General features: G+C 39.5%; 1 protein-coding gene across 3 annotated transcripts in view; it reads right to left on the reverse strand.

The window, feature by feature from the left end:
* Positions 1-438: 438 nt before the first annotated feature.
* Positions 439-22,068, reverse strand: part of LOC121410586 (major facilitator superfamily domain-containing protein 6-like) — a 55,472-nt gene continuing 33,842 nt past the window's right edge. For 2 of the 3 annotated variants that reach the window (XM_041602781.1, XM_041602772.1), the window contains exon 8: positions 439-696. In XM_041602781.1, the coding sequence (XP_041458715.1) occupies positions 557-696 (140 nt within the window). In that variant the 3' untranslated portion in view covers positions 439-556. Of the gene's footprint in view, positions 697-727; positions 1,563-22,068 lie in introns of those variants that run through there. The other variant, XM_041602790.1, reaches the window with a different exon arrangement.

Raw genomic sequence — 22,068 nt, forward strand, 5'->3', positions numbered from 1 at the left:
TGTTAGCTATCGCAAAATCCCGGGGGGGGGGCACTCAGTATATAATGCATAGTGGGTATGTGCCGCGGAGGGGACTCCAATTTTTACACTCAAATTTCCGTTCCAAGGCATAGCATTTATGTCTTATTGAGAAAAAGAACAAAGAAAGCCGCTCCAGGGCATAACATTTTCTTCTTATCAAGAGAAAAATCCGCTTCGTTACGCCGTTCCGGTCGCATTGATCCGCTAAAATGAGCTGCAATTTTGGTGAAAAGCGGCCGCAGAGCACTATCCGACGCGCCTATGCGGCCGTGCCGCCGGGCTAGCTGCATCATACACGCATACCCGTTCCATAGGGATGCATACGCACACACACGCTGGTGATCTGTTCCAAGGACCCCCGTTTTCACAAACATTTGTAGTTCCGAAGCCCGTTCCGAGGACCCTCCTTATTACAATTAGCCCGCGCTCCAAGGCCCCCGTTTTTTGTCTCGCCCGCGGCACACCCCCACCACTTTTTTGGTCGAGTGCCCCACCCCCGGGCGTAAAATGCCTGCGAAGAACGATAGCATTCTTCCTATATCATGTTCACTGAATGAATATCAGGATTAATGTTATTTTGTCGAACATCATCATGATCATCTTGATCCTCATCCGTACTACATTCCTTTTCACTTCTCTCGATATCTTCCCAATTTGGGGCGTCACAGGGGGCGTCTGAATAAAGGAAAAGACACAGAGAAAAAGGCGATAAATAAACTACTTTAATAATGACAATGTAGGCAGACTGTTTCATACTTTTAAACATTTCATCTCTTTCGCCTCGAGTGTCGTAAGTCCTCGACTTGCAAAACATTATCTTCATTCTTCTTGTCAATTTTCTGCTCTACCGTGTACCCTTTTTGTCGTTCTTTCTCTCAGTTCTAATCAATCCCTCTAAAAACTACATTTCGCCAGCATCTCATTTTGCCTCGTCTCCTCTCCTTATAAAGGTCTTGTCTTGTTTTTTTTTTTTACCTTTTTAATAAGTAATTCGTCGTGTACTTTTGCAATGCTTGCTCTTGAAGGCTTTTATCTCGACCCAGTGGCGCCAGTACATTCAGATAAGACAAAAGTTGAGAATAGCAAAATTACTGTTCGACCACAGGGCCTCTTGTCTGATCAGAATGTTCCACTACCAGTATCATACCCTCTCATTAGTCTCTCTTATCTCCTACTGTAAACTTTTGTAATTTTTCTTCATCTTGCCCCTGAAGTAATCGTCACCCTCGTAAGTCTAATTCTGTCTTGTATACTATTTTCATCTTGACCTCTTGTAAGTCTTCCGTCCTGTCCTCTTGTAAGTCTTCTTGTAATCTTGTAAGTCTTCCGTCTTGCCGTTTTGTAAGCGTTCCGTCTTGTCCTCTTGTAAGTCTCCCCGTCTTATCCTCTTGTAAGTCTTCCGTCTTGACATCTTGTAAGCCTCTCGTCTTTTCCTCTTGTAAGTCTTTCGTCTTATCTTCTTGTAAGTCACCCCGTCTTATCCTCTTGTAAGCCTTCCGTCTTGTCATCTTGTAAACCGTGTATTTTTTTCGCATGAAACCCTGAAATTTTATTAGATACAGTTAATAGTGAATTGAAGAAAATTATTTTGTGGATCCATGCAAATAAGCTGTCATTGAACCTCCAAAGACCAACTATATGTTTTTCAGTAATTCTGTAAAAGACTTACCTGGAGGTGTAATTTTTGATGATGTCAATATTGTGAAAGTAAGCTCCACCAAGTTTCTTGGACTACATATTGATGAGAAGTTGAGTTGGGCAACCCATTGTAGTAATATTTGTAAAACTATATCTAAAAATACTGGTGTAATCTATAAATTAAAGGACAAGTCCACCCCAAAAAAAACTTGATTTAAATAAAAAGAGAAAAATTCAACAAGTATTGGAATTCACTTCCTATTAATGTAACTTCTTCTGTCAGTATCTCTGTTTTTAAAAGCAAACTTAAATTACACTTATTGAGTAACTATGCTGAAAATATTTAATCATGCCTGTATTCCCCTCTTTCTTTCATAGGCTGGCCCTTAATAATTTCTGAACCAACTTGCACTTTTGTTTTGATTTGTTTCTTCTTTTGTGTTTCTTTTTCTCCAACATTCTTTCCCTATCCTTGAAACCCTCTTCTTTCACATGTTTTCTTCCCCCCACACTTACTGTTTCCTTCTCCATCTTGTATATATTTCCTCTTTCCAGCTTTCAACTCTATCCCTTTTGTAGATATTTTTATTTTAACCCTAATGTAAATATACGTTAGCTTATTTTGTTTAGATGTCTTAAAGTAAGTATTCATTCAAGTATATATTATTTTCTCTTTGGGGACCTTGCGTTAACAAGCCCAGCTTCTTTAAGGTCTCCTCCTTTCTTTCATGACTTTAATATTAGTAACAGGTTATGAACTTTTCTTTGTAACACTTAATTTGTTAATGACAAGATGTGTCATCTATACTGACTTATTTTGTTTCTTTAATAATTATGTTATTTTGTTATTATTTCCTTTGTTAAAATTTACCATGTTACTCACTTTATGTCCTGCTTGTACCAATGTATATATGTGAAGAAAGGAAATCAATAAACTTGAACTTGAACGTTCCGTCTTATCCTCTTGTAAGTCTCCTCGTCTTATCCTCTTGTAAGTCATCCGTCTTGTCCTTTTGTAAGTCTTTCGTCTTATCCTCTTGTAAGTCTCCCCGTCTTATCCTCTTGTAAGTCTCCCCGTCTTGTCCTTTTGTAAGCCTTCCCGTCTTATCCTCTTGTAAGTCTTTCGTCTTATCCTCTTATAAGTCACCCCGTCTTATCCTCTTTTAAGCCTTCCGTCTTGTCATCTTGTAAGTCATCTGTCTTGTCCTCTTGTAAGTCTTCCGCCTATGTGTCCTCTTGTGAGTCTTTCGTCTTGCCCTCTTCTAAGTCGTTCGTTTTCCCCTCTTGTAAGTACTCGTTTTGCCTTATTGTAAGTCTTTCGTCGTTCCCTCATTTAAGTATTTTGTCTTGTCCTCATGTAAGTATTTTGTCTTGTCCTCTTGTAAGTCTTTCGTCATGTCCACTCAGTGTAATTCTTTTGTCTTGTCCTCTTTACGCCATAAGAGATAAAAATAAATCTGCATCAATTAGTGTTCGAGACATATCAGAAGAAAATTTAAATAGATTTAGGGAGAGATTAAATGAGATCGACTGGAATGTAATCTATAACATTCAAGACCCGGATATTTGTTTTGACAAATTCTTGGATCTTTTTATGTCTACTTATAATGCTACAATCCCCCTTAAGAAGTTTTCCCGCTCCACATATAAAAAGACACCTAGACTCCCCTGGATCTCTCAATCTCTCCTTAAGTCTATCAACCGTAAAAACAATTTATTTTGCAAATACAAGAAACTGCCTGGTAATGATAAACTTAAAAGGAAATATATTCGATATCGTAATGTACTGACAACTTCCCTACGTCTCGCCAAAAAAAATGTATTTTTCTGATCAATTCAACAAGTACAAGAACGATATTTCGAGTACGTGGAGGGTGATAAACAAGGTCCTACGATCAAACAAAAAGTCCGAACCAACAAAAGAAATTTCACACAACGGGAGAATTATTCAAGATCCTACTGAAATAGCCGAGTTGTACAACGATTACTTTGTTCACATTGGTACTAATCTCTCAGGGAATATCCCTGAATCTGATAGAGAATTTACATCGTTTTTAAAGAATCCTAATCCGCAATCTATTTTCCTTACCCCTATAGTCGAATACGAAGTTAAAGATATTGTAAATAATTTAAAATGCAATAAGAGTCCTGGTGGTGATGGAATAACAAATTTTCTTTTGAAAAGGGTAATTAATGAAATACTCTCACCTTTGACATATATTTTTAATCTATCATTAGTAAATGGAGTTGTTCCTTGCAATATGAAAGTAACAAAAGTTATACCTGTTTTTAAAAAAGATGATAAACGAGCTAGAAGTTTGCAACTATCGTCCAATTTCACTTCTCACTTCCCTTTCAAAGTTATTAGAAAAGATAGTATACTCACGCTTAATCAAATTTTTAACCGACTGTCAAATATTAAGTGACTCTCAGTTTGGTTTCAGGAAAAAACATTCAACCGTTCATGCCTTACTTTCTTTTATTGACAAGGTGGCATGTGCTGTCGATAAGTCATTACATACTGTTGGTATATTCCTGGACCTTTCCAAGGCCTTCGACACGATCAATCATGATATATTGTTATATAAATTATCACATTATGGTATTCGTGGGAAGGCCTTGGACTGGTTCAGGAGCTACCTCAGTTCTCGTAAACAATTTGTTTCTTATACAGGTATAAATTCTAGTTTGAAATCAATATCTTGCGGAGTACCACAAGGATCACTCCTTGGTCCCTTACTTTTTATTCTTTACATTAATGATTTTAAGAATTCTTCCAATATTTTGTCATTTATTTTGTTTGCTGATGATTCTAATCTTTTTCTGTCTCATCGTGACCCACATACGCTACTGAATACTTTGAATACAGAACTTCTATCAGTTCAGTCTTGGATTAGAGCTAACAAGTTGTCACTTAATGTTAAGAAAACTAATTTTATGATTTTTAGTAATTCTCTCAAAAGTTTACCTGGTCAAGTAGTCATGGATAATGTAAATTTATTACAGGTTGATTCCACCAAATTTCTTGGGCTCTATATTGATCATGATTTGTCTTGGAAGTGTCACATTAATTACTTGAGTAAATTGACTTCTAGGAGTATTGGTATTTTAAGCAAGCTAAAATTCTTTTTCCCTGATTATATACTATTAAACTTATATATGACTCTCATTTCATCACGATTAAATTATGGTATATTGGCTTGGGGTAATACAAACAAGACTGTATTAGAAATGTTATTCAAACGACAAAAGCGGGCAATTAGGATAATTAACCGGGATAAGCCCGTCAGTCATAAGGACCATAAGTCATAATACTGACTGGTCATAAGGACCGCTAGTCATAACGTGTAAAATCCTATACCCAAAAGCTCGCTAGTCATAATAGGCAAAAGGGGTCGCTAGTCATAAGGTCATAAGGACCATGGGTCATAAGGTCCGATTTTCATAATGCAAGATAAGGGTCGCTATTCATAATGGACCATAAGGGTAATTGATCATAAGGATCGCTAGTAATAATCAACAACGAGGGTCGGTATTCATAATACTAGATAAGGGTCGCTAGTCATAAAAAGGAAGAGGCTACATTAATCATAAGGGTCGCCAGTCATAATAGGTGATGAGGGTCGCCAGTCATAATAGTAGAAGGGGTTCGTCAGTCATAATAATACATGAGGGTCGCCAGTCATAATAATAAAAGGGGTTCGCCAGTCATAATTGTAGAAGGGGTTCGCAAGTCATAATGGTAGATGAGGGTCGCTATTCATAATAGTAGAAAGGGTTCGCCAGTCATAATAATGGATGAGGGTCGCCAGTCATAATAATGGATGAGGGTCGCCAGTCATAATAATAAAAGGGGTTCGCCAGTCATAAAAGTAGAAGGGGTTCGCCAGTCATAATGGTAGATGAGGGTCGCTATTCATAATAGTAGAAGGGGTTCGCCAGTCATAATGGTAGATGAGGGTCGCTATTCATAATAGTAGAAGGGGTTCGCCAGTCATAATGGTAGATGAGGGTCGCCAGTCATAATAGGAGAAAGGGTTCGTCAGTCATAATAATGGATGAGGGTCGCCAGTCATAATAACGGATGAGGGTCGCCAGTCATAATAGGAGAAAGGGTTCGCCAGTCATAATAATGGATGAGGGTCGCCAGTCATAATACTAAAAGGGGTTCGCCAATCATAAAAGTAGAAGGGGTTCGCCAGTCATAATGGTAGATGAGGGTCGCTATTCATAATAGTAGAAGGGGTTCGCCAGTCATAATGGTAGATGAGGGTCGCTATTCATAATAGTAGAAGGGGTTCGCCAGTCATAATGGTAAATGAGGGTCGCTATTCATAATAGTAGAAAGGGTTCGCCAGTCATAATAATAGATCAGGGTCGCCAGTCATAATAGTTAAAGGGGTTCGCCAGTCATAATGGTAGATGAGAGTCGCTATTCATAATAGTAGAAAGGGTTCGCCAGTCATAATAAGGAATGAGGGTCGCCAGTCATAATAGGAGAAAGGGTTCGCCAGTCATAATAATGGATGAGGGTCGCCAGTCATAATACTAAAAAGGGTTCGCCAGTCATAAAAGTAGAAGGGGTTCGCCAGTCATAATGGTAGAAGGGGTTCGCAAGTCATAATGGTAGATGAGGGTCGCCAGTCATAATAGTAGAAAGGGTTCGCCAGTCATAATAATGGACGAGGGTCGCCAGTCATAATAATGGATGAGGGTCGCCAGTCATAATAGGAGAAAGGGTTCGCCAGTCATAATAATGGATGAGGGTCGCCAGTCATAATACTAAAAGGGGTTCGCCAGTCATAATAGTAGAAGGGGTTCGCAAGTCATAATGGTAGATGAGGGTCGCTATTCATAATAGTAGAAGGGGTTCGCCAGTCATAATGGTAGATGAGGGTCGCTATTCATAATAGTAGATGGGGTTCGCCAGTCATAATGATAGATGAGGGTCGCTATTCATAATAGTAGAAAGGGTTCGCCAGTCATAATAAGGAATGAGGGTCGCCAGTCAGAATAGGAGAAAGGGTTCGCCAGTCATAATAATGGATGAGGGTCGCCAGTCATAATACTAAAAAGGGTTCGCCAGTCATAAAAGTAGAAGGGGTTCGCCAGTCATAATGGTAGAAGGGGTTCGCAAGTCATAATGGTAGATGGGGGTCGCTATTCATAATAGTAGAAAGGGTTCGCCAGTCATAATAATGGATGAGGGTCGCCAGTCATAATAATGGATGAGGGTCGCCAGTCATAATAGGAGGAAGGGTTCGCCAGTCATAATAATGGATGAGGGTCGCCAGTCATAATACTAAAAGGGGTTCGCTAGTCATAATAGTAGAAGGGGTTCGCAAGTCATAATGGTAGATGAGGGTCGCTATTCATAATAGTAGAAAGGGTTCGCCAGTCATAATAATGGATGAGGGTCGCCAGTCATAATAGGAGAAAGGGTTCGCCAGTCATAATAATGGATGAGGGTCGCCAGTCATAATACTAAAAGGGGTTCGCCAGACATAAAAGTAGAAGGGGTTCGCCAGTCATAATGGTAGATGAGGGTCACTATTCATAATAGTAGAAGGGGTTCGCCAGTCATAATGGTAGATGAGGGTCGCTATTCATAATAGTAGAAAGGGTTCGCCAGTCATAATGGTAGATGAGGGTCGCTATTCATAATAGTAGAAGGGGTTCGCCAGTCATAATGGTAGATGAGGGTCGCTATTCATAATAGTAGAAAGGGTTCGCCAGTCATAATAATAGATCAGGGTCGCCAGTCATAATAATAAAAGGGGTTCGCCAGTCATAATGGTAGATGAGAGTCGCTATTCATAATAGTAGAAAGGGTTCGCCAGTCATAATAATGAATGAGGGTCGCCAGTCATAATAGGAGAATGGGTTCGCCAGTCATAAAAATGGATGAGGGTCGCCAGTCAAAATACTAAAAGGGGTTCGCCCGTCATAAAGGTAGAAGGGGTTCGCCAGTCATAATGGTAGATGAGGGTCGCTATTCATAAAAGTAGAAGGGGTTCGCCAGTCATAATGGTAGATGAGGGTCGCTATTCATAATAGTAGAAAGGGTTCGCCAGTCATAATAATGGATGAGGGTCGCCAGTCATAATACTAAAAGGGGTTCGCCAGTCATAAAAGTAGAAGGGGTTCGCCAGTCATAATGGTGGATGAGGGTCGCTATTCATAATAGTAGAAAGGGTTCGCCAATCATAATAATGGATTGGGGTCGCCAGTCATAATAGAAGAAAGGGTTCGCCAGTCATAATAGTAGATGGGGGTCGATTTTCATAATAGTAGAAGGGGTTCGCCAGTCAAAATGGTAGCTGAGGTAGATGGTAGATTTTGCGTATTGACCTTCAACCCACTACATTTAGCAAATGAATCCAAAATATTTAGTACATTACAGAAACTGGCAGCTGCAACATTGAGAAATAAAACTGTGTCATCCGCATTTTAAAGAACTTTGTATTTTTTAAGCCAACATAAATTCGTTTGGCAGAGTGTGAATTTCGAATTAACAACCCAAGACTTTTAGCGCTTAACAAAAACGAATCTTAATGTCATTTGCCCATTGACTATAACACTAGAAAATGCATTCTGATCAAGTATTCTTATTCATGTCATGAAAGATTTGCCAAATTTAAAAATGGAAAGCGTTTTAAACAAAAAATCATGAAAAATCAGAAATCAGGAATATGTTTCTTCTCCATATACACAATTAAATAATACAAAATTTTCCTATTTTCACCAATAAATCGTCCAGACAAGAATCCTGATTGATTAACATGAATAATTATATGGTAATACTTTTTAAAGTCTGTGAGCAATACAACTTTACAACAGTTTACAAACAACATTCAACAATGAAATTGATCTCCAATTTTTGATGAAATGTCTTACTTTGTCACCTTAAGGAATTAATGTTATCAAGCCATTATTGTTTGTGAGATGGATAATTTTCCAGAAATATAAGCAAAATTCATACTTCGTACCAAGAATATACCTAAGTCCTGAAAGAATGCTTTAAAAAAATCAGTTGTAAATCCATCTCGTCCAGGAGGCTTATTATTTTTCATATTTTTTTAATGCAAAATCAACTTCACTGTAAGATATTTCTCCTTCTAAAGAAGAATCGTCTTCCTCTGTAAGACTATGGAAACTCTCTTCTCTAATAAGATAAAAAAAAAGTTCTTCAGCATCACTATTTCCATGATATTTATATTTATATAACTGTTCATTATATGACCCAATTTCTCTTAAGATGTCTGTTTGTTCTTGCAATACTGTACCATTATCATGAATCAATTCAACAAATGTTGAATAGGGGGGGGGGGCGGAATTTTTTTCAGACATATTTTCCCCGATCGGCCACTCGAAGATAATTTTTGGTTTCTTTGAAGGGGTAATCCTAATACTCACTTCTTAGCTTTATTCCTATGAATAAACATTTATAGACAATATCATCTTTATTTATATAATGTGAGCGCGAAGCGCGAGCTAATTTTTTGGAAATCCTTTGTATTTTTTCTGAAAAAGATGTGCATGCAAATGAATAACTACTACGAACGTGAAGCGCGAGCAGAAATGACTGAATGGCTGATTTTGTGGACAACTCTCCATTTGTTTTGTACACATATTTTCAGATTTTCCCCTTTATTTTACATATTTCACATTATCACCTCCTGACCTTGACATATATGGTGTGGATTATATTTTCCCATGACATATGTTGTGCTCAGAAGGAGGCAAGATGCAACTTGAAAGATAATGAGGAAAATCTGAAAATTTGTGTACAAAACAAATGGAGAGTTGTCCACAAAATCAGCCATATTGAAGCACGTTTGCCAATTTAAGGATGCCCTTAGAAAGTACAACAAGAGTTTTCAAACTCCCATAACTTGCTTATTTCATAACCGATTTTGATGAAACTTTTTTTAAATTGATCCTTTCATTTTACTCTTTCAAGTAAAATTGCTTTTTTTCTTGGATTTTGGTTTCCTTTAATATAGCGAGCGCAAAGCGCGAGCAGAAATTGTTAATATAATATATTAAAAAGAAAACAAGGAAAAATATATTTTTTGAAATGGAAAAGGAAGGAAAGCGGGAAGAACGAAAGAAAAACATTTGAGAAAGAACAAATCATTCTGAAATAGACCTATATAGTGCAATAGCATGATGGGAAATAAATTAAAAGATGGCAAACAATAGCGGGAAATGAAGGTAGAATGGAATTAGTTAAAAGCTAAATTGGAAAACAAAGAAAAGGGACAAGAAATAAAAACTTAATAACACGACCGGGCTGACGAGGATAGAAAATAAAGAGCGAGAAGAAAGAGGAACTGCATACAACATTGTGCTATTAGCTTGCTAAATTTTATGCAAAAAAAGCTACCGGGGCTTTGCCCCAGACCCCAAGCAGTAGGGGCTCTTCATCTATGACCTTCAAATGGCTCTATTACATCCCCCCCCCTTTAGGGACAGTTCCTACATTAAGCTTTACGTTCAATCACTGGCGTACAGGCGCGGGAGGGGGGTCTTGGTTCAACACCCAAGAGGAAATAAAAGAATTTATGGGAGACAACGTATAATGAAATGAATGGAAACAATGAAATGTGTTATTTGCTGAATATAATGGAGAAATCTATCACATAATTAGAATTTAATTTCAATAGGCATTTTTTTTCCAGCTCGCTTGCTCGCTGGCGACTTCCCCCCACATTGGTATATGTTTTGCCCCCTCAAAATATTTGGTTCAACTGGGTTGAATAAATGTGTTGTGTAAAAGCTATATTCTGTATATACCCGCAATTTGATTAAATAGCGGCAATCTGCGAGGTTTAAATGGCTTTGATATCAAGAAGTTCCGGGGGCTCCGCCCCAGACCCCAAACGCATAGCACTGCCGTATATGAGTATGGAAGGGTTGGGCCATGGTCCCCAAAAGTTTTACCATGTAAAAAAAGATATCTCAAATTTAGATTCTCATGAAAAGGTGATTTTTTTCTCGCTTCGCTCGCTCGGGACTTATATTAAGCAGCTTTTTTAGCACATGCGCCATACTGCGCCCCTTGATTTTGGTTTTGTTTACTCTGCACGCTACTGCCGCAAATAATCCTGTTAACAGTGGCGTACAGATCACAAAAAAGGGATGGAAAGAGAGAAGAGTGAAATATATTCTCTGGATATCATGTCAAAATCTATCACAAAATTGGATTTTTGTATTAAAAATGTCAAAATTTTTGCTCGCTCGCATCGCTCTCTCGCACCTTTTTTTAAAAGATAAATTCTGCCTGATACACAATGTCTTGCCCTTTCGAAATCGTCGCCTAATTACACCATTGCGCCTGTTTATTCCATGATATGACTGGGAAATTTTTGTCTCTTGCCCCCCCCCCCTCCCCTTGGCCACCGACCCCTGTTATGCCGCTGTTTACACCTAACAAGTGGAATGCCTCTGGCCGTCTCACCTGCATCACGCGGTTCAATATAGCAGCAGTGCTGACTTTGCATACTACTCTGACTCGCACAAGATGTTCAGTGATACATGGTTACTCTTATGTCCTCTTTTTATGAACTAGACCAATAAACTTACAGAGATATGATGGTTATTCAACAAAAAACCCCAACATGGCCAAAGTTCATTGACCTTACATGACCTTTGACCTTGATCATGTGACCTGAAACTCGAACAGGATGTTCAGTGATACTTGATTACTCTTATGTACAAGTTTCATGAATCAGATCCATAAACTTTCAAAGTTATGATGGTAATTCAACAGATACACCCAATTCGGCTTAAGTTCATTGACCTTTGACCTTGGACATGTGACCTGAAACACGCACAGGATGTTCAGTGATACTTGATTACTCTAATGTCCAAGTTTAACGAACTAGACCAATAAACTTTCAAAGTTATGATGGTAATTCAACAGATATCCCCGATTCGGCCAAAGTTCATTGACCCTAAATGACCTTTGACCTTAATCATGAGACCTGAAACTTGCACAAAATGTTCAGTGATGCTTGATTACTATTATGTCCAAGTTTCATGAATCAGATCCATAAACTTTCAAAGTTATGATGGGAATTCAACAGATATCCCCAATTCGGCCAAAGTTCATTGACCCTAAATGACCTTTGACCTTGATCATGTGACCTGAAACTTGCACAAAATGTTCAGTGATGCTTGATTACTATTATGTCCAAGTTTCATGAATCAGATCCATAAACTTTCAAAGTTATGATGGGAATTCAACAGATATCCCCAATTCGTCCAAAGTTCATTGACCCTAAATGACCTTTGACCTTGGTCATGTGACATGAAACTCATGCAGGATGTTCATTGATACTTGATTAACCTTATGTCCAAGTTTCATGAACTAGGTCCATATATTTTCTAAGTTATGATGACATTTCAAAAACTTAACCTCAGGTTAAGATTGCGATGTTGATTCCTCCAACATGGTCTAAGTTCATTGACCCTAAATGACCTTTGACCTTGGTCATGTGACATGAAACTCTAATAGGATGTTCAGTAATACTTGATTAACCTTATGGCCAAGTTTTATTAACTAGGTCCATATACTTTCTAAGTTATGATTTCATTTCAAAAACTTAACCTCAGGTTAAGATTTGATGTTGACGCCGCCGCCGCCGCCGCCGCCGCCGTCGCCGCCGCCGTCGCCGTCGCCGTCGGAAAAGCGGCGCCTATAGTCTCACTTGCTTCGCAGGTGAGACAAAAACGGGACACTCCATTCATGTTTTGTAAATCATGAAAAGGATGAGTAATTGGATATCTTTCTACATTGAGCGCAAAGCGCGAGCACAATTTTTTTTATATTGTGGAATAAAACTGGTTAATGATTATACAGAGAACAAGCTGCGTATCTGAATAAACGCGCGCGTGTTTCAGATTTAGACCTAGAATCTGAGTGGGCATTCTAAATACCTTTTGTCATCGTTAAAATCGATAAAGTGTGAGCGCGAAGCGCGAGCTTAAAACATTTGATATTCCGATCTGAAAAGGGTCAATTTAAGCTCTGTATTTCAAGCACTTTGTAGGAAAAATTGTGAGGTGGATATGGATGAGATTTAAAAAAAAGAGTTTCATTATTTTAATTTCATTCAAAAGTTTCATTATTATTACTTTGAGTTTTGACATAGGACCAGGACATTCCAAGAGCATTGTGTCATCATATGAAAATTATGACTATAAGAAAAAAAGGGACAATTTGATTCTTAAATTAATATCTTATTTATTAACCTAATAAGCCTAATGTGAGAGCGTGAAATCTATTAATATTATGACCTGAAAACTATACATTTAAAGCACTTTTGTATTTATGATTTATGAAGAAGATGCATGAGTTGATAGATTTTCAACAATCAATGCGAGCTATAATCGCGAGCCGAAATTTTTAAAAATTCAGACCATAAAACAAAAAAGTTTTGCTGAGCACTTTTTAAAAATCACTTTGTAAATCAAACAAAATAATGAAAATACGATTTCTGAGCTGAAATATGTTTTCTATGTTGACTTCAAATTTTAATATTCAATCTCCATATTGATATGTAAATCACCTTACATGCAATGCAAGCGAGAAGCGCAATTTTTTTTTTATAGTGACATTAAGGATTTTAAAAATCATTTTCCTAGGCTTCCCCTCATCTTATTTTATTCACTCGTCTTCCTCTTCTTGTGTTTCCCCTTCTTTTTTCTCCTCTCTTTTCCCTTCTTTTTCTTTTTTCTCTCTTTCTTTCTTTCTTTCTTTCTTTCTTCCCCCTTTTAATTTGTTTGCTCCGCCAATGGGGGGGGGGTGGGCCCCTCGGACCCCCTAGATCCGCCTATGAACAGTGTATAAAAAAACAACTGATAATCAATAATAAATCTGAGTTTCTCTTTTCTAACAGTTTCAAAAGCTTTACCATGAAGACAATATCAAGATACTGTAAAAACATTTAGCTAACACAATCTCTAAACTGATCATTGTGTGATCGGTACGATATCCTAAATCAATATTTAGGATATCGTGGAGGTGCCGTGGCCGAGTGGTCTAAGGCGCCTGGCTATACATGGAAAGTCCGGGGTTCGATCCCCGGCCGCAGCAGCTATGCCCGTGAGCAAGGCATTTAATCTACAATGCTCTTTTATCCTGCTTTCAAATAAATGGAAATGCTGTATGCATTATTGGTAACTAGGTGTGCACTTGTTTTAAAAAAAAAAATAAAAAAAAAAAAAAAATATCACATTTTCTATAACCAAAGAAATAATATCTGAAGATATCAAAAAATAATGTTTTCTACCTTGCTTCAATGGTGTGGGCTGTCTCCAAGTATAACATTTTGGATTTGGATTTAACTGACGCCATGGATCAACTAAATTAACTCACTGACTCAAAACTTTGGACCAGGTTCCAATCACCACATAGGATTTTATGAGGATCATCATAGTCCAATAAGATACTTTCAATACATCTAAAAAATTTAGGGTCATTTTGCCCATACAATGAAATCAATGAAATAAGGAACATACTTTCCATCAGTGTCGCATTTTACTCTCTTAATAACAAGTTGTATGTTTTTATCAAATAATATAGCATTGCATTAGACGATATATATGAGAAAAAACCTTCCTCCCACTCCTTTAAGATGCTTTCTTCCAAATCCTTTACAAAATGAGTGTCCTGTAAACAATGAATATTTGTTTATTTTCCTTTTCAAAAAATGAAATATATAATATGAAGGAATAATTTCATGCTCATATCATATTCAACATCAACTAAAAAAAAGTATAATATAGATAGAAAAGACATTTTTCTTAAAAAAAAACCTCTATTAAAAAAAAGGCTTTTAGAAAATACTGTGGTACAGGTTTGGGTCAACACTATCTTAAATGCATATATTCAAAGAAGATTTCCTTGTTATTGGAATCATTCACAATCTACACCTTTTCGCCTAAAGATAATTTGATTTTTTTTTAGGGGAGGGTGTCATTTCTAACAACTTCTGCTGGTTATGATGAAAAAAAAATCGCCGTAGTTAAAAAAAAATGCCCTTTTTCAAAAGGAAAAAGCCTTTTGGCAAAATGAAATGTGCTCTTTTTTCAAAACTAAATACTGTTCTTGAAGTCCAACAAAACATTTCAGGATGGTCACAAAAGTAATGTCAATAACATGAGATAATTTATCTTTCTAAAGGGTGTCATTTTTAATAGCTCCTGCTGGTTATGATTTAAAAAAAATCCCATTTTTCAAAATAAAATGTGCTCTTATTCGAAATTAAATACCCTTTTTGAACTACAATATAATACATATTAGGCTTGAAAATCACAATTTTTTTGTGTTCTCACGCTTTGCGCCCACCTCAGCTATTATGTAGCAAAGTTCCCTTCTACTGACAGGCGAACCCCTTCCACTATCATGGTTAACGACCCTCTTCTACTAATAAGACTAGCGACCCTCATCTACTATTATGACTAGCAAACCCCTACTACACTGTAAAGATTAATTGCTAATTCAGCACTTACAGTGCTTGTATAGTGACTGCACTACTAGTGCTGATTTTCTAGTTCAAATTTAAACTAGAAAACCAACACTCCCAGTGCAATCACTATACAATCACTGTAAGCGCTAAATTAGCACCTAATTTTTTACAATGTACTATTATGACTGGCGACCCTCATCCATTATTATGACTGGCGAACCCCATCTACTATTATGACTAGCGACCCTCATCTACCATTATGACTGGCGAACCCTTTCTCCTATTATGACTGGCGACCATTATTATGACTGGCAAACCCTTTCTACTATTATGAATAGCGACCCTTATCCACCATTATGACTGGCGAACCCCATCTACTATTATGACTAGCGACCCTCATCTACCATTATGACTGGCGAACCCCTTCTACTATTATGACTGGCGACCCTCATCCATTATTATGACTGACGAACCCTTTCTATTATTATGAATAGCGACCCTCATCCACTATTATGACTGGCGAACCCCTTCTACTATTATGACTAGCGACCCTCATCTGCCATTATGACTGGCGAACCCCTTCTAATATTATGACTAGAGACCCTCATCCATTATTATGACTGGCGAACCCTTTCTACTATTATGAATAGCGACCCTCATCTACCATTATGACTGGCGAACCCCTTCTACTATTATGACTGGCGACCCTCATCCACTATTATGAATGGCGACCCTTATGATCAACGAACCCTTTTCCTCCTTATGACTGGCGACCCTCTTCCTTTATTATGACTAGCGACCCTCTTGTTTGATTATGAATGGCGACCCTCATCCATTATTATGACTGGCGAACCCCATCTACTATTATGACTAGCGACCCTCATCTACCATTATGACTGGCGAACCCCTTTTAATATTATGACTGGCGACCCTCATCCATTATTATGACTGGCGAACCCTTTCTACTATTATGAATAGCGACCCTCATCCACTATTATGACTGGCGAACCCATCTACTATTATGACTAGCGACCCTCATCTGCCATTATGTCAGGCGAACCCCTTCTAATATTATGACTGGCGACCCTCATCTATTATTATGACTGGCGAACCCCATCTACTATTATGACTAGCGACCCTCATCTGCCATTATGACTGGCGAACCCCTTCTAATATTATGACTGGCGACCCTCATCTATTATTATGACTGGCGAACCCCATCTACTATTATGACTAGCGACCCTCATCTGCCATTATGACTGGCGAACCCCTTCTAATATTATGACTGGCGACCCTCATCCATTATTATGACTGGCGAACCCCATCTACTATTATGACTAACGACCCTCATCTACCATTATGACTGGCGAACCCCTTCTACTATTATGACTGGCGACCCTCATCCATTATTATGACTGGCGAACCCTTTCTACTATTATGAATAGCGACCCTCATCTACCATTATGACTGGCGAACCCCTTCTACTATTATGACTGGCGACCCTCATCCACTATTATGAATGGCGACCCTTATGATCAACGAACCCTTTTCCTCCTTATGACTGGCGACCCTCTTCCTTTATTATGACTAGCGACCCTCTTGTTTGATTATGAATGGCGACCCTCATCCATTATTATGACTGGCGAACCCTTTCTTCTATTATGAATAGCGACCCTCATCTACCATTATGACTGGCGTACCCCTTCAACTATTATGACTGGCGACCCTCATCTATTATTATGACTAGCGAACCCTTTCTACTATTATGAATAGCGACCCTCTTCTACCATTATGACTGGCGAACCCCTTTTAATATTATGACTGGCGACCCTCATCCATTATTATGACTGGCGAACCCTTTCTACTATTATGAATAGCGACCCTCATCCACTATTATGACTGGCGAACCCCATCTACTATTATGACTAGCGACCCTCATCTGCCATTATGACTGGCGAACCCCTTCTAATATTATGACTGGCGACCCTCATCTATTATTATGACTGGCGAACCCCATCTACTATTATGACTAGCGACCCTCATCTGCCATGACTGGCGAACCCCTTCTAATATTATGACTGGCGACCCTCATCCATTATTATGACTGGCGAACCCCATCTACTATTATGACTAACGACCCTCATCCATTATTATGACTGGCGAACCCTTTCTACTATTATGAATAGCGACCCTCATCTACCATTATGACTGGCGAACCCCATCTACTATTATGACTAGCGACCCTCATCTGCCATTATGACTGGCGAACCCCTTCTAATATTATGACTGGCGACCCTCATCTATTATTATGACTGGCGAACCCCATCTACTGTTATGACTAGCGACCCTCATCTGCCATTATGACTGGCGAACCCCTTCTAATATTATGACTGGCGACCCTCATCTATTATTATGACTGGCGAACCCCATCTACTATTATAACTAGCGACCCTCATCTGCCATTATGACTGGCGAACCCCTTCTAATATTATGACTGGCGACCCTCATCCATTATTATGACTGGCGAACCCCATCTACTATTATGACTAACGACCCTCATCTACCATTATGACTGGCGAACCCCTTCTACTATTATGACTTGCGACCCTCATCCATTATTATGACTGACGAACCCTTTCTATTATTATGAATAGCGACCCTCATCCACTATTATGACTGGCGAACCCCTTCTACTATTATGACTGGCGACCCTCATCTGCCATTATGACTGGCGAACCCCTTCTAATATTATGACTAGCGACCCTCATCCATTATTATGACTGGCAAACCCTTTCTACTATTATGAATAGCGACCCTCATCTACCATTATGACTGGCGAACCCCTTCTACTATTATGACTGGCGACCCTCATCCACTATTATGAATGGCGACCCTTATGATCAACGAACCCTTTTCCTCCTTATGACTGGCGACCCTCTTCCTTTATTATGACTAGCGACCCTCTTGTTTGATTATGAATGGCGACCCTCATCCATTATTATGACTGGCGAACCCCATCTACTATTATGACTAGCGACCCTCATCTACCATTATGACTGGCGAACCCCTTTTAATATTATGACTGGCGACCCTCATCCATTATTATGACTGGCGAACCCTTTCTACTATTATGAATAGCGACCCTCATCCACTATTATGACTGGCGAACCCCATCTACTATTATGACTAGCGACCCTCATCTGCCATTATGTCAGGCGAACCCCTTCTAATATTATGACTGGCGACCCTCATCTATTATTATGACTGGCGAACCCCATCTACTATTATGACTAGCGACCCTCATCTGCCATTATGACTGGCGAACCCCTTCTAATATTATGACTGGCGACCCTCATCTATTATTATGACTGGCGAACCCCATCTACTATTATGACTAGCGACCCTCATCTGCCATTATGACTGGCGAACCCCTTCTAATATTATGACTGGCGACCCTCATCCATTATTATGACTGGCGAACCCCATCTACTATTATGACTAACGACCCTCATCTACCATTATGACTGGCGAACCCCTTCTACTATTATGACTGGCGACCCTCATCCATTATTATGACTGGCGAACCCTTTCTACTATTATGAATAGCGACCCTCATCTACCATTATGACTGGCGAACCCCTTCTACTATTATGACTGGCGACCCTCATCCACTGTTATGAATGGCGACCCTTATGATCAACGAACCCTTTTCCTCCTTATGACTGGCGACCCTCTTCCTTTATTATGACTAGCGACCCTCTTGTTTGATTATGAATGGCGACCCTCATCCATTATTATGACTGGCGAACCCTTTCTTCTATTATGAATAGCGACCCTCATCTACCATTATGACTGGCGTACCCCTTCAACTATTATGACTGGCGACCCTCATCTATTATTATGACTAGCGAACCCTTTCTACTATTATGAATAGCGACCCTTATCTACCATTATGACTGGCGAACCCTATCTACTATTATGACTAGCGACCCTCTTCTACCATTATGACTGGCGAACCCCTTTTAATATTATGACTGGCGACCCTCATCCATTATTATGACTGGCGAACCCTTTCTACTATTATGAATAGCGACCCTCATCCACTATTATGACTGGCGAACCCCATCTACTATTATGACTAGCGACCCTCATCTGCCATTATGACTGGCGAACCCCTTCTAATATTATGACTGGCGATCCTCATCTATTATTATGACTGGCGAACCCCATCTACTATTATGACTAGCGACCCTCATCTGCCATTATGACTGGCGAACCCCTTCTAATATTATGACTAGCGACCCTCATCTGCCATTATGACTGGCGAACCCCTTCTAATATTATGACTGGCGACCCTCATCTATTATTATGACTGGCGAACCCCATCTACTATTATGACTAGCGACCCTCATCTGCCATGACTGGCGAACCCCTTCTAATATTATGACTGGCGACCCTCATCCATTATTATGACTGGCGAACCCCATCTACTATTATGACTAACGACCCTCATCCATTATTATGACTGGCGAACCCTTTCTACTATTATGAATAGCGACCCTCATCTACCATTATGACTGGCGAACCCCATCTACTATTATGACTAGCGACCCTCATCTGCCATTATGACTGGCGAACCCCTTCTAATATTATGACTGGCGACCCTCATCTATTATTATGACTGGCGAACCCCATCTACTGTTATGACTAGCGACCCTCATCTGCCATTATGACTGGCGAACCCCTTCTAATATTATGACTGGCGACCCTCATCTATTATTATGACTGGCGAACCCCATCTACTATTATAACTAGCGACCCTCATCTGCCATTATGACTAGCGAACCCCTTCTAATATTATGACTGGCGACCCTCATCCATTATTATGACTGGCGAACCCCATCTACTATTATGACTAACGACCCTCATCTACCATTATGACTGGCGAACCCCTTCTACTATTATGACTTGCGACCCTCATCCATTATTATGACTGACGAACCCTTTCTATTATTATGAATAGCGACCCTCATCCACTATTATGACTGGCGAACCCCTTCTACTATTATGTCTGGCGACCCTCATCTGCCATTATGACTGGCGAACCCCTTCTAATATTATGACTAGAGACCCTCATCCATTATTATGACTGGCGAACCCTTTCTACTATTATGAATAGCGACCCTCATCTACCATTATGACTGGCGAACCCCTTCTACTATTATGACTGGCGACCCTCATCCACTATTATGAATGGCGACCCTTATGATCAACGAACCCTTTTCCTCCTTATGACTGGCGACCCTCTTCCTTTATTATGACTAGCGACCCTCTTGTTTGATTATGAATGGCGACCCTCATCCATTATTATGACTGGCGAACCCCATCTACTATTATGACTAGCGACCCTCATCTACCATTATGACTGGCGAACCCCTTTTAATATTATGACTGGCGACCCTCATCCATTATTATGACTGGCGAACCCTTTCTACTATTATGAATAGCGACCCTCATCCACTATTATGACTGGCGAACCCCATCTACTATTATGACTAGCGACCCTCATCTGCCATTATGTCAGGCGAACCCCTTCTAATATTATGACTGGCGACCCTCATCTATTATTATGACTGGCGAACCCCATCTACTATTATGACTAGCGACCCTCATCTGCCATTATGACTGGCGAACCCCTTCTAATATTATGACTGGCGACCCTCATCTATTATTATGACTGGCGAACCCCATCTACTATTATGACTAGCGACCCTCATCTGCCATTATGACTGGCGAACCCCTTCTAATATTATGATTGGCGACCCTCATCCATTATTATGACTGGCGAACCCCATCTACTATTATGACTAACGACCCTCATCTACCATTATGACTGGCGAACCCCTTCTACTATTATGACTGGCGACCCTCATCCATTATTATGACTGGCGAACCCTTTCTACTATTATGAATAGCGACCCTCATCTACCATTATGACTGGCGAACCCCTTCTACTATTATGACTGGCGACCCTCATCCACTATTATGAATGGCGACCCTTATGATCAACGAACCCTTTTCCTCCTTATGACTAGCGACCCTCTTCCTTTATTATGACTAGCGACCCTCTTGTTTGATTATGAATGGCGACCCTCATCCATTATTATGACTGGCGAACCCTTTCTTCTATTATGAATAGCAACCCTCATCTACCATTATGACTGGCGTACCCCTTCAACTATTATGACTGGCGACCCTCATCTATTATTATGACTAGCGAACCCTTTCTACTATTATGAATAGCGACCCTTATCTACCATTATGACTGGCGAACCCTATCTACTATTATGACTAGCGACCCTCTTCTACCATTATGACTGGCGAACCCCTTTTAATATTATGACTGGCGACCCTCATCCATTATTATGACTGGCGAACCCTTTCTACTATTATGAATAGCGACCCTCATCCACTATTATGACTGGCGAACCCCATCTACTATTATGACTAGCGACCCTCATCTGCCATTATGACTGGCGAACCCCTTCTAATATTATGACTGGCGACCCTCATCTATTATTATGACTGGCGAACCCCATCTACTATTATGACTAGCAACCCTCATCTGCCATTATGACTGGCGAACCCCTTCTAGTATTATGACTAGCGACCCTCATCTGCCATTATGACTGGCGAACCCCTTCTAATATTATGACTGGCGACCCTCATCTATTATTATGACTGGCGAACCCCATCTACTATTATGACTAGCGACCCTCATCTGCCATGACTGGCGAACCCCTTCTAATATTATGACTGGCGACCCTCATCCATTATTATGACTGGCGAACCCCATCTACTATTATGACTAACGACCCTCATCCATTATTATGACTGGCGAACCCTTTCTACTATTATGAATAGCGACCCT

This window comes from Lytechinus variegatus, chromosome 1 (assembly GCF_018143015.1).
Source record: "Lytechinus variegatus isolate NC3 chromosome 1, Lvar_3.0, whole genome shotgun sequence".
NCBI lineage: Eukaryota > Metazoa > Echinodermata > Echinoidea > Temnopleuroida > Toxopneustidae > Lytechinus > Lytechinus variegatus.